General features: G+C 55.2%; 2 protein-coding genes across 2 annotated transcripts; one reads left to right on the top strand and one right to left on the bottom strand.

The window, feature by feature from the left end:
* Positions 1 to 6: 6 nt before the first annotated feature.
* Positions 7 to 1,417, bottom strand: HCST (hematopoietic cell signal transducer). The gene is made up of 4 exons (XM_045293038.1): positions 1,334 to 1,417; positions 893 to 916; positions 354 to 485; positions 7 to 128 (listed from the first exon to the last, which is right to left on the bottom strand). The coding sequence occupies exons 1-4, from the start codon at positions 1,374 to 1,376 to the stop codon at positions 88 to 90; spliced, it is 240 nt and encodes a 79-aa protein (XP_045148973.1). The 5' UTR covers positions 1,377 to 1,417; the 3' UTR covers positions 7 to 87.
* A 5,252-nt stretch (positions 1,418 to 6,669) lies between these two features.
* On the top strand, positions 6,670 to 12,141 carry NFKBID (NFKB inhibitor delta). The gene is made up of 10 exons (XM_045292840.1): positions 6,670 to 6,752; positions 7,229 to 7,407; positions 7,509 to 7,614; positions 7,732 to 7,878; positions 7,983 to 8,034; positions 8,127 to 8,275; positions 10,234 to 10,350; positions 10,579 to 10,743; positions 11,280 to 11,421; positions 11,843 to 12,141. Exons 1-9 carry the CDS (start codon positions 6,747 to 6,749, stop codon positions 11,331 to 11,333), a joined length of 975 nt encoding a protein of 324 aa, XP_045148775.1. The 5' UTR covers positions 6,670 to 6,746; the 3' UTR covers positions 11,334 to 11,421; positions 11,843 to 12,141.
* Positions 12,142 to 13,942: the final 1,801 nt, after the last annotated feature.

Here is a 13,942-nt window from a genome sequence, read left to right as displayed (position 1 = left end):
TGGTTTCTGAGCCACCATCTACAATTCAGGATCAGCGGCTCCACTGCCTGTTGGTCCAGGTCCCAGCTACAGGGGCGGGCAATGTGGTCAGCGCCTGCCAGGCATGTTGATGTAGATTTTGCCATTTTCTGGGGGTGGGGGAGAAAAAGCACACAGCCTGACCCCCTCACAGCTCTACCTCCCCGGGGACTCCCTGTCTCAGGGGTTTCTTTAGGAGTTCCCCCAGGCACCTCCCCCAGGGTTTCCCCAGCACCCTCCTCCAGGGCTGCCCCAGGGGCTCCTCTCGCTGGGACCCCCCTCCCTAGGGACCCCCTCCTCCCTAGGGACCCCCGCTCCCCACAGCCTGTGCTCACCCTGCATGGGTTGCTGGCGTGGGCGTGTACACACAAACACCACCCCCACGATGAGCAGGGACATGACTGCGTCAGCGGCCACAAGCCCGGCCAGGAGTGGGATGGAGAGGGGCCCACATCCGGAGCAGAGACCTGGAGGGTGGGGGCGAAGACAAGGAGGCAGCTGAGGGGAGTCCAGCCCCCTGCGGCAGGGTTTTGAACTGGAGGGAGTAGGGGAGGGAGCCCTATATTTCCCAGGGCTATACTTTGGGATGAAGGGGAAGGTGGCGATCCAGAGAGGGGCTGAGGGTGTCCCGGGGACACCTGGGCTCCACTTGGCGCTCACAGCCTACAGCCCCACATTTTAGTGGTGAGCGGATGAGGGTGACAAGACGTGGACCAGGAAAGAGTGGAAGATCTTTTGAGGTTGTGACGTGGGGATCAGACAGTGACCTGAAGGGCAGTGGGGGGTCTGGGATCCTCAGGCCACATTGAAAGGGGGGCGGAGCAAGTCCTGAAGGGTCAGGACAAAGAGGAGGGAGGGTGGACTTCTCTCTCACCTGGGTTTGCTTGACCTGAAGCCACTGTGGAAAGAGAGAGAATGTGGGTAAGGGGGAAGAGGTGGCTTCCAAACAGGGTGCAAGACAGGCACTGTCCTGAGAAGGAAGGGCCACTTTGGGCACTGGGGCGGGTGGGAGGCAGCCAGAAAGGAGAGAGTGCAGAGAGAGACAGAAATTCCAAGTAGATCTAGGCAGAGACCCAGCAATGACAGCTGCCCCAGAACTCTACTGCACCCCCTCAACACACACACACACACACACACACACACACACACACACACACACACCAACACACCACGTGCGCACGCGCACACAATCCAGGCCCTGCGTGGAATGCATCTACAGAAAGAGAAGGGACCCAAGCAAGGAGAAGGGCCCATCATCAACACTCCTGGCCCCTCAAACATACCCCCCACCCGCCCCCAAAGCCATTGGTTTCACCTGGGAGTAAAAGCAGGAGCAGGATGTGGCTTGGGAAGGCCATGCCAGCTGGGGCTGGAGAGGCCTGGCAAAGGGCTGTGGTCCAAAGGAGTCTGAGGAACAGCCAAGGGGCCGAGGGGCCAAGGGGCCAAGGGGCCGAGGAGAGGAAGCTGTGGTGGCGGATATGTCACCCTGTTAGCAGCCTGGCTCCCAGCTTCCTGTGTGTGTGAGGTGGAGGGGGTGGGGTGGGGCGTGGTCTCTGGGACTGCCTTTGGGGAACCAACTGGGGAAAAGGGAAGGACAGAGGGACCAGTGAAGCTGTTAAGATTGTCCCGATGGAGTGTAGCCGGAGGCTGGGATAGGGGTTCTGAGGAAATTCTGGTACTATTTTGAGGTTAAAACCAGTGGAACTGGCGGATGGACTAGGTGTGGAGGTATATGCATGAGAGGGATCCAAACGACCAAGGCTTCTGACTTCAGCAACTGAAAAGACGAAGTCTCCAGTGACCAGGCGGCAGGGAGTGGGTTTAGGGGAAATTCTGAGGTTGGGGCACACCGAATCGGAAATACCGGGTGGCACTCTTTGTGTTGCATGCCCGAGGGAATCTTTCTGAGGTGAAGGCACCCGTCTAGGTTGGAGATGTAAATTTGGGGATGGCTGGCCTATGGATGGCATTTAAAGCCGAGAGATGGGATGCGGTCACCAAGGAAGTGATTGCAGTTGGAGGAGAGGCCCCTCCCTCCAGGAGAAGATGGAAGAGGCGGTATGGGAGGTGGAGGACAGTGAGAAGAAGCAAGACGTGAGGGAAGCTAAATCAAAAGGTTTCAGAATCCCGATATCATCAAGGAGAACACCAGGGTGTTCATCTGGTGACCACCCAGTTGGGACCTGAGAGCCAACCTCCCTGCTGCTCAAATCACGGAGATACCACCCACACAGTGGCAGCCCCTGGGAGCTGCACACTGAGCAACATTGTCCGAGAGGGTGGCACCAAAAGGATAGTCTGTAAAAATTTTTTGTCTATAAGATTTCGGCGCAGTGTTTCAGCAAATAGCTATTATTATATTTTGTAAAAATACCCCTGTAACCACGAGGTGTCGAAGGGATCAGGTGTAAGGCATCATCAGAACAAAAAATCTTACCATAGTGAATGATGGGGGGAGTGTGGAGTGGAGATCCAAAGCCCATTAGTAGGCCACTGGAGATCCCCTTGCAGAAGGGTCTCGGGGAGGAGATGAGCCAGTCAGGGTGCGATGTAACAACGATGAGAAATACAACCTTCCTCTAGTTCCTAAAGGGTTCCTCCCCGCTCCCACTACCATGACTCGAATTCTATCTTGCAAGACTGGCTAGACCAGAGGAGGTACACTGGTACAGATAGGAACTGAAAATACAGGGAATCCAGGGCGGATGAGCCCTATAGGACCAGTGGTGTGAGTGGCAAAACAGGGAGGGTAAAGGGAGAATGGGTAGGAAAGAGGGAACCGATTACATGGAACTGTTTGTGACCTCCTCCCTGGGGGACAGACAACCGAAAAGTGGATGAAGGGAGAAGTCGGACAGGGCAAGATATGACAAAATACCCATTTATAAACTATCAAGGGCTCATGTGGGAGGGGGGAGCGGGGAGGGAGGGGAAAAATGAGGACCTAATGTCGGGGGTTTAAATGGAGAGAAAATGTTTTGAGAAATGATGTACAAATGCGCTTTACACAATTGATGTGTGTATGGATTGGGATAACAGTTGTATGAGCCCCTAATAAAATGTTTTAAAAAAAAATACCCCTGTAGTTTGTTATAACAACAAAAACTTTCTTTTCTTCTCCTCCGCAAGCCCAGCTTACATGTTATCCATCCTACCCTGGGCTAAAACGACACTAACTTACTTTCCAAGCCTTCTGATCAGCTGAGAGCAGAGCTGCCATTCGTATCCAGTTACAAGGATGCTTCCAATCACGAAGCTTCATCTGCAAGCTCTGTTGTCACTGGGCTTTTATACTCTGACTGTTGTCAAATTTTCTCATCTTTTAACTATAACGTTGAGCTAGTTAGTATTAACGAACCTACATCAATAACATTTTTTGGGTAGACTGAAGCAGTAATTAAAGAAAAGAGGAACAATTAGAAGGCTTCGATGCAGTTACTAATAACGTACCAACGTTGTAATTCACTGCAGAAAGGTTTTACCCAGCAACTTAGTATTCATATAATCTAAAAAAAACATTACTTTAAAATGATTCACAAGTACATTGATCATATGATTCTATGATTAAAATGTATGATACTAAGGATTCTGCACAGTCCGAAGGAGGTCCCTGGGGAGAGAGAGGACACTATCAGGTACTGTGCTGGGTCCCAATAATCCTAGTGAATCATTCCAACCCCAGGGCCCAGCAAAGTGTCTCACATGCTGTCATACATAAAATTAATGAGCCCTGAACCCTGAAGAAGAAGAAGAAGAAGAGGACGTGGGGGAGAAGGAGAGACTTGAACCCACCCTGCAGGGTCGCTCTGAGCCGGCATCACCTGGCTAGCTGTGAATTTGGTTGTGATTTAGTAGAAGGGCCCTAGCGGCCGAGTGGGAGGCTGGATTCTACTCTGTCCTAGAGCTTCACCATGAGTCAGAATCCACTCAATGGCAGTGAGCGTGATTAGCAATGAGGATGGGAAGACGTCAGATCAGGAAAGTCCGGTTCCTAGACAAGGACATCAGGCTTGGTGGAAGGTCAGCCAAAAAAGAGGAAGACTCTCAAAGGAGAGGAGAAAGGAATTGACAGTCGCTGCCGCAATAGGCCAGGCGTGCTTCCTTCTGTTATCCATAGGCTTGTTGAGGACAACAACGTAGCACTCCAGCAGGTTCCTGAGTGTTCCTAACGGTTTACACGAAACCAGGTAATGTGGAGCCCTGCTCTGGTCTAGCGACATGAAGGGTCTCCACGTGTCAGGATCCAGGTTTTGAAATGTCACTCCCCTGGTCAGACTTTTCCTCCCTAGAGACCCTTGACTCAGGCCCTCAGCCCCTTCATCCTCCAGCCCCCAGGAAAACTGCCCCTCAGCCCAGAGTCCAGGGACTCCAACCCCCGTCCTACTCCAGGACTGAAGAATCCGGTACCCTAAAGCCTGGAGGCGGGGGTGGGGGCGCCCCGCCCCCAGGTGGCCCCGCCCACTCAGTGACGGGTCCTCTGGGGCGCTGAGCTGGGGACTCCCGGGCCGCAGAGCCCGGCCCTGCCCAGGACGGGGCGGTGCCAGAGTCCCCGTTTAAAAACTCGCGGGGACAGGACCCAAACTCTGGGACCCGGCGGCGGCTCCGCGGGGGAACAGCGAGGCTGGCGCAGCGCCGAGGCCGGGGCCCTGGGGCCCCGCCATCCGCGCCCCGGACGCCCCGAGGTAATGGAGGGAAGAGTGGTGGGAAGGCGCGCTCCGTCTGTCTCTCTGTCTCCACCCCCCCACTTCTGTCTCTGACAGCAGTGAAGGCTGGGGTTGTGACCCTAATGTCCTGGGGGTCGGAGCTGGAACTTAAGTCTCAGGTACAGGGAGCCAGGGTACCGGGTGCCCGGAGGGGGTCAGATCCCTTAGGGGGAGGGGGTGATCTTGGGGGGAAGTAGAAGAGTGGGGGGTGGAATCTGGGGGTGCAGCGCTGGGGACCGACTCTGGGGTCCCGGGGAAGGAGGCCCAGGCTGCATCCTTTCGGCGGAGGAACTAGGGGCCTGGGTCCTTGGGGGCGTGTTGGGTTGGAATCAGCCACCGTTCTCGCTGGGGGGGTGCGAACCCCGAGTCGCAGGGGTGCGCGCTTGCTGCGCCCTGACCCCGGGGACTTCCCGCGGGCCCCCGCCCAGGGTCCCCAGGCTGCGCAGGAATTCCCCACGCGCGGGGATTCCGTGAGCGCCACGCTCGGCTGCGCGCCCCGCCTCCGGACCCCGACCTCTGGGGACCTGATGGGAAACCGGGAGACGGAAGATTCCTTTGCGTGCGCGCCGTGACGTCAGCGCGCCGCGTCTGGGCGGTTTCCGAGGGGGGCCTGGCGCCGCTTAACCCTTCCCTCGCCAGAGCCTGCGTTCGGAAGGGAGAAGATGGATGGGGTCCTGGGCCTGCGGGGTCGACCGGGCGCTGGGCAGGTGTGGGAGCCGGGCCGTCTCCGAGAGGAGGGCGCTGGGCTCCCGGCTCCAGCGTCTGCGGGATGCAGGCAGGAGGCCCGGATCTCTGCTTCCCATCTGGCTCTCGGAGAGTTGGTGGGCCCCTGGGAGCGCATCTTCAGGGGGCCATGCCAGGCGCCCCGGGAGGGCTCCGGACTGGGTGACTTGAGCTGGGACTTTTTACGGAAATGACTGGGCACGGCGAGGGTCGCCTCTCCCCCGCGCCTTCTCCGTTTCCACGACGACGGTGGAAAGTTGGGTCAGAGGGAAAGGGAGGAAGGAAACGGCGGAGGCGGTTGTCGCACGCGTAACCATTGCCAAGTTCAGCTGTTCTTAGGCCACCGAAATGAGCCAGTTTTTTGTTGTTGTTTTTTTGCGCGGGAGAGCGGAAAGGGCCCCAGATTCACTCCCCCAGCACGTGAGTTAAATTTTAGGGACCCCTCTCCCTCCCCCAACAGTGAGTCGAACAGAACGCAGCCACTGCCCCTCGCAGACAGTGAAGAAGCTTCTGGAAGAGCAGAGGCGCCGCCAGCAGCAGCCTGATGCCGGAGGAGCCCCGGTGAGGCCCCTGGAGCCCCGGGACCATGTGGTGGGGGACAGGGACTTCGTGGGCCTCCGGGACTTGCCGGCCAAGGGGAAGCATCCACCAGAGGAGCTCACCCTCATGCCCTTTTCTGTTTGTGCGTCTCACAGGGTCAGTTCCTGGCTCCCCTGGGGCAGCCGCTGACCCCCTCTGCCCGTGAGAGTGAGGCTGGTAAGTCATAAATGAACCTGCTTCCCTCAGATCCACCTCCCCAGACCCCACCTCCCCACAGCACCCTTTGGGAGTCCAGAGAAACCCACTATGAGAATGTTTGGGGACCTCAGAGGCAGGCCATCTGGGGATCCTTGGGGGTTCAGTCATCGACACCTTTAATCCATCATAGTCCAGGGGTCCTGGACTCAGGCCCTCATTGGGGCTGGAGGATGACCCCTCAGCACAATGGTGGGCACCAAGCCTTCACACAGGCCCACCTCTACACCCCAACTCTAGGTCATGTTTCTTCCAACCCTGCTAACCGGACCTGCCCGGTCCCTCTTCTCACATGCAGGCCATGGCCACTTCCTGGGACACCAGGAGCCTGTGCATTCTGGACTTGGTGGCCTGGGTGCCCCCACAAGCCTTCCAGACTGGGACCCCAACACGCATGCTGCCTTCACAGACAGCGGCTACACTTACCCTGCTTCTGCAGCCGAATTTCTGACTTCCAACTTCTACCCGCCTTTGGACCCAGGGCAGCTGTGCTCATTGCCCCAGGGGATGGAGGTGAGAGACAGAGTAGGGACAGGGTACTAATGAAAACAAATAAACAAAATCCTCCCTGCCAGCAAGTCGATGTCCACTCATAGCAGCCGTATAGGACAGGGTAGAACTGCCCCTGTGGGTTCTCTTTATGGAACAAAGTCTCGTTGTCTCCCAAGGCGTGGCTGGTAATTTTGAACTGCTGACCTTGTAGTTAGCAGCCCAGTGTGTAACCACTACGCCATCAGGGTACTAAAGGGCCCCTAAAATTGCATAACGACTCTCATGCAGCAAGAAGGGCTCTGTTAAGATCTCATTTCTCAGATGGGTCACACTGAGGCCTGAAGGTCAAGGTTCCTAGGTACAGATGAGACACCCAGAGAATGCACCAGGAACTCTGTCCCTGCCCTTGACTCTGTACATGTCTGTGGGGGAAGGGAGGCAGTTTGGGAAGGGAGCAACCTGACCTGACTGACTCTCCCTTCCATCTGCATGGACAGGACGCCCTGGACACTAGGATCTATGCAGAGCCTTCCCCGCCCCAGGCTGAATCCTGGAGAGTTCCAGGGCCCCCTCAGTTCTCCCCGGTGGCCCAGGGACCATCCCTGGACACAGCCCGTGCTCACATGCTGACCCTGGGGCCCCAGCAGCTGCTGGCCCAGGATGAGGAGGGAGACACGTGAGTCTGGGGAATGGGTCCAGGGCCTGCAGGCACTCACTGCCTTGGCTTTGGGGCTATGGTGGGGGTGCTCTGCTCACTGACGCCCCCCCTGTCCTCAGACTCCTGCACCTATTTGTGGCCCGGGGACTGCGTTGGCTGGCCTACGCTGCGGCCGAGGTGCTCCAAGCTTGTAGGCACCTGGACATCCGTGAGCACAAAGGCAAGGTGAGGGCTAAGGGCCTGGGCTCCTGGGTGCCGAGGAAGAGAGCCAAGGGCTGGAGGGTCCCCCAGGAGACTGAGGCTGAGTTGGGGGCTAGGACTGACCCCTCCTGTGGCCTGCAGACGCCTCTCCTGGTGGCTGCTGCAGCTAACCAGCCCCTGATTGTGGGGGACCTGCTGAACCTGGGCGCGGAACCCAACGCCACTGACCATCAGGGACGCTCCGTCTTGCACGTGGCTGCTACCTATGGCCTCCCAGGAGTGCTCTCGGTAAGGCCAGCCATTGGGGGGTGCATCTAGGGTGGCCTGGCCGCCTAACTCCTGGTTTCCATGGAGACATTTAGCCATCCCTTTCTCCCCTCCCCCTCCCCCAGGCTGTGTTTAACTCAGGAGCCCGAGTTAACCTGGAAGCCCGAGACTTCGAGGGTAAGTCAGACAGCAGATGGCACTACTGTGGCAGGCGAGCTGGGTGGCTTGGGTGCTCCAGAGGCAGGACTCTCACCGCCTCTCTCCCGCAGGCCTCACCCCACTCCACACAGCCATCCTGTCTCTGAACATTGCCATGCGCCCGTCGGACCTGTGCCCCCGGGTACTGGGTACCCAGGCTCAAGACAGGCTGACTTGTGTCCAGATGCTGCTACACATGGGTGCGGACCACACCAGCCAGGTGAGCTGCATGGAGGGCAGCCGGCTCTGGAGAGAGCACCCACGTGGGGAAGGGGAGCCTGGCTCTGCAGAGCGCCAAACAAATGCCGGCGGCTTTGTCTCGTCCCAGCTGTGTGACCTTGAGCAGGTCACATCACGTCTCTGTCTCTGTGCCCTGGTTGGCATTGCCGAGCTTAGCTTATATGTATTATGCAGTTGCTGCCAGGAAGCATCGAGTTTCAGGGAGTCCCTTACTGAATCCTCCCCTTTGACCTGTGCTAGGATTACATTCTCTATTTTACCCATGAGGCAACTAAGGTGCATGGAATAAGCTAAGAGCTGGTGACTGTCAGAGAAGGGAAGTGATCTTAGGATCTCCCTGGCTCGTAGCAATTCTGTTAGCAATTCTGTTATCTTCATTTTTTGCGATGGTAGTTTCTTCATCGAGAACTGGTTGAACAAATTAAGACATTTACCATTATGATTCGAGTCGAATAATTTTAAACACAATACAGAAAATAGTGGCGTGAACTCCAAGTACCTAATGTGAGTAGCCAGCAGCCTGTGAGCAGCCCTCCCTCATTCACTCTCCCAGCAAGGTCGCCAGCCACTCCAAGAGAGATCAGTGAAGCTGTTTCAGTTGAGATGTATCACCTCAGACACCCTGTATAGAGTTGTTACGAATCGGAATCAACTCAGTGGCAGTGGGTCTGGGGTTTTATGTTATATTCATAAGAAGCCCTCCTGGTTCTGTGAGCTAGGCTGCTAACTGCAAGGTCAGTGGTTCAAACCCACCAGCGGTTCCCAGGGAGAAAGATGAGGCTGTGTGCTCCCATCAAGCTTGACAGTCTGAGAATCCCCGAGCAGGGTCACTACGGTTAGAACAGACTATGGCAGTGGATTTGGTTTGGCTTGGGGTCTTGGTGGTCTAATGGCTGTGCGGTCAACTGCTAATCCAGTGATCCGAGGCTAACCCAGCGATCCCCAAGAGCAGATGAGAAGACTGGGCTATGTGCTCTCGCAACGATGGCAACCCAGGACACTCTGTGACACAGCACTGCGCTGTGGTCTCGGGTCCCTGTGGGTCAGCGTGGAGGGGACAGCACACGGCACCGCCACTGCTGTACACACTAAGCAACTCCCAGGGTGTCAACATTTATGTTTCTCAAAGATAAGCTTGCTTTCAACCTCAGTTCCATCCTTCCACCCTTAAAAAAATTCCAAAAGGGAGTCATCGTTTCACAAATTCAAACATCCCAGTTCTGCTCACATTTCCATTAGACTCTGCACGGACAGATTTTTTCCTCAGTAGTAGCAGTAGTACTATTGGTCATACATTTATTTCTGTTTCTTAAAAACATCAGGAGCCACGTCCAGCCTGCGCATTACCATGCTGTGTCTTTTGTAAGCCTCTCCCCATTTCTGTGTTTTCTTTTCGTAATCTATGTGGTGCTCGAACTAGGAGCTAGTATCATTGCTCGGCAGAAACCATTAGCCATCCGGTAGCTGACCCAGCCACACTCTTGCCGGCACCTACTTGTGTTGCCTGCAGACTGTGCCTTCGTTTGCTCCTAGATCTGAACAGAGCCGCTAAACCATGGCCAAGGACAAAGGCCCAGTGAACATTGCATGGTCCTCGGCTCCCGCTGTCGATCCAGAATGTTCCATGTGGGATTGGGGGTGCCTAGATGCTAGACCAGCGAGTTCTTTTACAGGGAGTGGGGTTGAAAAGGTCATCGTTTTCTAGAAGCCCCTTAGGTGGGAAATGGTTGTAAAGGTCAATTTTATAATCTGTGTAGTATGAACGCCACCCCCACCCCCACCCCCTTAGACCAGCTACTGTTATAGCATGGACGAGAGTCACAGCAGGGTAGGGCTTGCCAAGGAGGCCCCTCCCCCGCCCCGCCCCCCCCCCAGTCCCTGGAGAACCCTGGGGCCCCTGGGAGGCGGGGCCTGACTGGTGCTCTCCGCCCCCTGCAGGAAATCAAAAGCAACAAGACCGTGCTGCACTTGGCTGTGCAGGCCGCCAACCCCACCCTGGTCCAGCTGCTGCTGGAGCTCCCCCAGGGAGACCTGCAGGCATTTGTCAACATGAAGGTGCGGGTGCTGACGGGAGTGGGATAGGGCAGCAAGCGACGGTGGGGGTAGTCAAGTGGGTGTGTGGGCTGTGGAAGGTGGGGAAGTGCATGGCATGCGGACAGAGATTTGGGGGAGTGGAGCATGGGGAAGGGAGGTGGATGTGGGAGGCAGGGTGCATCCTGCAGGTGGTGATAACAAGGCGTGCGGAACATGGGTCTTCATCAGCATCTCCCTCCCTGCTCCCAGGCCCATGGGAACACAGCCCTCCACATGGCAGCTGCACTGCCCCCGGGACCTCCCCAGGAGGCCATTGTGCGGCGCTTGCTGGCAGCTGGAGCGGACCCCACATTGCGAAACTTGGAGAATGAGCAGCCTGTTCACTTGCTGAGGCCCGGGCCCGGCCCCGAGGGGGTGAGTGCCACCCCATTCTGACAGCACTCAATCCTGCTTTCTGGGGGGACCTCTAGTCTCAGCCGGCGCCACCACCCTTACTTACCCCGGACTTCAACATGTGACCCCTGACCTTACAATAGTGACTCCTGACCGCTACCCAAACCCTGACTGCCCCTACTCCCAACCCTGAATCGGGACCTCAAAGTGTGACCTTTGATTTTTCCCGTGTGGCCGCTGACCTTTAGCCCCTAACCTTTGGTTCTCACCTTAAAGTAGGATTTCAGACTCTTCGTTGTGACCTTAGACCCCTGGCTTCACTAAGACACCCTACTCCTCAATGTTAGTCCCAAAGTGGGAACCCTCCATTCTGGCTTCCCACCTTTTGACCCCGCCTTTCTCAGAGCGTGAAGTCAGACTTCTATGCCTAACCCCAAACCTAGCTTCGATGGCTAACCTTCGAGCCCCACCCATCACACACACCTCTCGCTAACCTCGGGGCCCCATAGACGGCGTGGCCAACCCCTTGCCTTCTCCCCTGTCTCCTCTGTCTACAGATCCGGCAGCTGTTGAAGAGGAGCCGTGTGGCGCCCCCAGCCCTGTCCTCTTAGGACTCGAACCTAGACCTGGACTGATTTTCCAGTCCCCTCCGTCCCGTGGGACAGCCAGCGTATGCTACAGTTGCAAAGCCGTAATAGTGTAGGTAGAATGTCCTGCCATCAGGGTCTTACATTAAAACCCCAGAATGGCTGCTGGGGCTGAGCAGTCCCCAATATTTGGGTTCATGTGATGCCCGCCCCCCATGCCCACACTCTCCCAAGGAGCTCCCCTGATGATTTCTGTGAAATCGAGGCTCCTTGATTGTTTCCATGAAACACCAAGACCCCTCACCCTTGCCTCGCAGCAAGGTTTCAGTCTCTCCTGCTGAACTCAGCTCTTCTTCTTCACACCCAGACTCCCCAAATACAAGCTCCATATCAGCTCCCAATACTACCCCAGTTGGCTTCTGAAGATCATCCCCCCACTCGCTCCGGGACCCTCCTGCTTCAGGCCCAGCCCCCTGAGGCATAGAAGGACCCTCTATAGAGGGTCCCTGGGTTATTACACCTTTTTGATTCAGAGCTCACCTGCGTCTTTGCCCCAGATGTCAGTGGTGACACATTGGGCTGTCTACCCCAAGGTCCGCAGTTCTAATCACCATCTGCTCTGCAGGAGGATGGGACTCTCGACTCCCCTGAAAAGTTACAGGCCCGGAAACCCACCGGGGCAGTTCAACCCTGTCCTAGAAGGTCGCTGTGAGTTGGAATTGACTCAGTAGCAGTGAGGTTGCTTGTTTGTTCAGTTTTCAGTATTCTCAGTGAGTCTCCCCTCCGACCTGAGGGTCCCTGAACCTCTCAATTAAACTCTGTTTGGACAAGAGATGTCGTTGGCTCCTCTGTGGGACTGTTGATTTGGGGCGTGGCTGTGGCGCCCCGTGGAGGGGGCATGTTTGGGTGGAGGTAGCGCAGACACTGGTGCCAGGTTCATAGCCCCTGACCCTAACCTATTCAGTGCATGGTGACCCTACTGCCCTTGCCAGCAGCTGAAGGTTTGCCGGTAGACACTCTCAGACCACCAGTGCCTGCTTCCCACACTGGGACTGGTAGGGAAAGTGGCCTCAGGCCTCAGATGGGATAAACGGGAGGTTGGAGTTCCCTGCTGTATGCCAGCACCATCATTCAAAGGCATCGGTTCTTCTGTGCTTTTTATTCAGTGTCCAACTTTTACATGCATATGAGGCAGTTGGGAATAACCATGACTAGACTACAGCACACCTTAGTCTTCAAAGTCACATACCTGCTTGTCAGCACTTTAAAGAGCTCATTTGCAGCAGATTCACTCAGTGCCACGTGACATTTGATCTCTTCATGAAGAGATCAGACCCACGTTGCCTGGTCCTGGTGGTGTAGTGGTTATGAGTTGGATTGCAATCCGCAAGGTTGCTAGTTCAAAACCACCAGCAGCTCCATGGAAGAAATACTGGGCTTTCTACTCCAGTCAACAGTTAAGAGTCTCGGGAACCCACAGGGTGTCGCTATGCGTCTGAGGTGGAGGCTGGCCTCAGCTCGGCAGTTCTGTGCCCCTCCCTTAGTCCCTCAGCCTGACTGGGCTGGGAATCCGGGACAATGCCGTGATCTCTTCATTCCATTTCTCTGAGAACTCCGAAGGCAAATCATATACTCACGTGGTGACAAATTCTTAGAATATATGCTGCATTTCATTAATCCTCAGCAGAGCCTAATTGTAATACATCTTCCAGGCAACATATGTGTGTATATATCTTTTTAAATATACATTTTTTCTTTCCCTTGGTAGTACATGTCCCGGGGCCCTGGTAGTGTAGTATTATGCATTGGGCTGCTAATCACAAGAACGGTGGTTCAAGCCCACTAGTTACCCAGAAGGAGAAAGATTAGGCAATTTTACTCCCATAAAGAATAAAAAAATATATGTATTTTTTCCTTCATAAAGATTTAAAACCTCAGAAACCCGGAGAAGCAGTTTTTCTCTGTCTTCCAGGGTCGCTGTGCGTGTGAATCCACTCCTTGGCAGTAAATTTCTGAGTTTGGGTGATATATAAAATAACGCTGCGTCTCACATCTTGAATTCTGCTGAAATCCATCTCAACACACCCTATACATATCTCAGACATACGGGGATGTTCCTAAGAACTTTTGCATTGTTAAAATAAAATCTCCCCCCAGAAGAATTTACTTCAGAGGACAGCACTGAAGCTCCAGCTCCAGGAGAGGGACATGTTTGATCAGAGCACACGGGAGCAAATGAAGGGGGAGGAAGAGAGAGTGGAGCACATCCTGGTCCACCAAGCCTTGAGGACAGTATTCCTGCTCAGAGCAGCCAATCCACAGAGAAGACCACATGGCCCCTATGAGACACGACATCTCTCACTGACCCCTAGCCCTACAGGGGACAACACTGGAGACACAATGTGGAAATTGTGCCCGATCTGACCCCACAACACCCAGGCAAAACACTAAGGATGTGCAACAGAACAGCAAGGGGAATGGGAACGAAGTCCCCAGGGAATACCAAAAATAGACTTGGGGCCAGGGCTTGGTGCCCCAACAGACTCGACCAGAAATGTCAACAAACAGTCCTTGAACTAACTACAAACTTTTCTTTCTTGATGTATTTTGTTTTGTTTTCTTGTCATTGGCTT

Source organism: Echinops telfairi, unplaced genomic scaffold (assembly GCF_000313985.2).
Source record: "Echinops telfairi isolate 266 unplaced genomic scaffold, ASM31398v2 ScPeMD7_655;HRSCAF=1070, whole genome shotgun sequence".
Lineage (NCBI taxonomy): Eukaryota > Metazoa > Chordata > Mammalia > Afrosoricida > Tenrecidae > Echinops > Echinops telfairi.
Note: the sequence above shows the minus strand (reverse complement) of the source record. Positions and strands in the feature narration are given on the sequence as shown.

Bases quoted from the DNA above. Each gene is read 5' to 3' on its own strand.
- HCST (XM_045293038.1), bottom strand. From the start codon at position 1,376: ATGGCCTTCCCAAGCCACATCCTGCTCCTGCTTTTACTCCCAG. The intron at 917-1,333 runs GTGAAACCAATG...CTCTTTCCACAG, and splicing joins GCTCCTGCTTTTACTCCCAG to TGGCTTCAGGTCAAGCAAAC. The intron at 486-892 runs GTGAGAGAGAAG...CCCACCCTCCAG, and splicing joins TTCAGGTCAAGCAAACCCAG to GTCTCTGCTCCGGATGTGGG.
- NFKBID (XM_045292840.1), top strand. The intron at 7,615-7,731 runs GTGAGGGCTAAG...TGTGGCCTGCAG, and splicing joins TCCGTGAGCACAAAGGCAAG to ACGCCTCTCCTGGTGGCTGC. The intron at 10,744-11,279 runs GTGAGTGCCACC...CTCTGTCTACAG, and splicing joins CCGGGCCCGGCCCCGAGGGG to ATCCGGCAGCTGTTGAAGAG.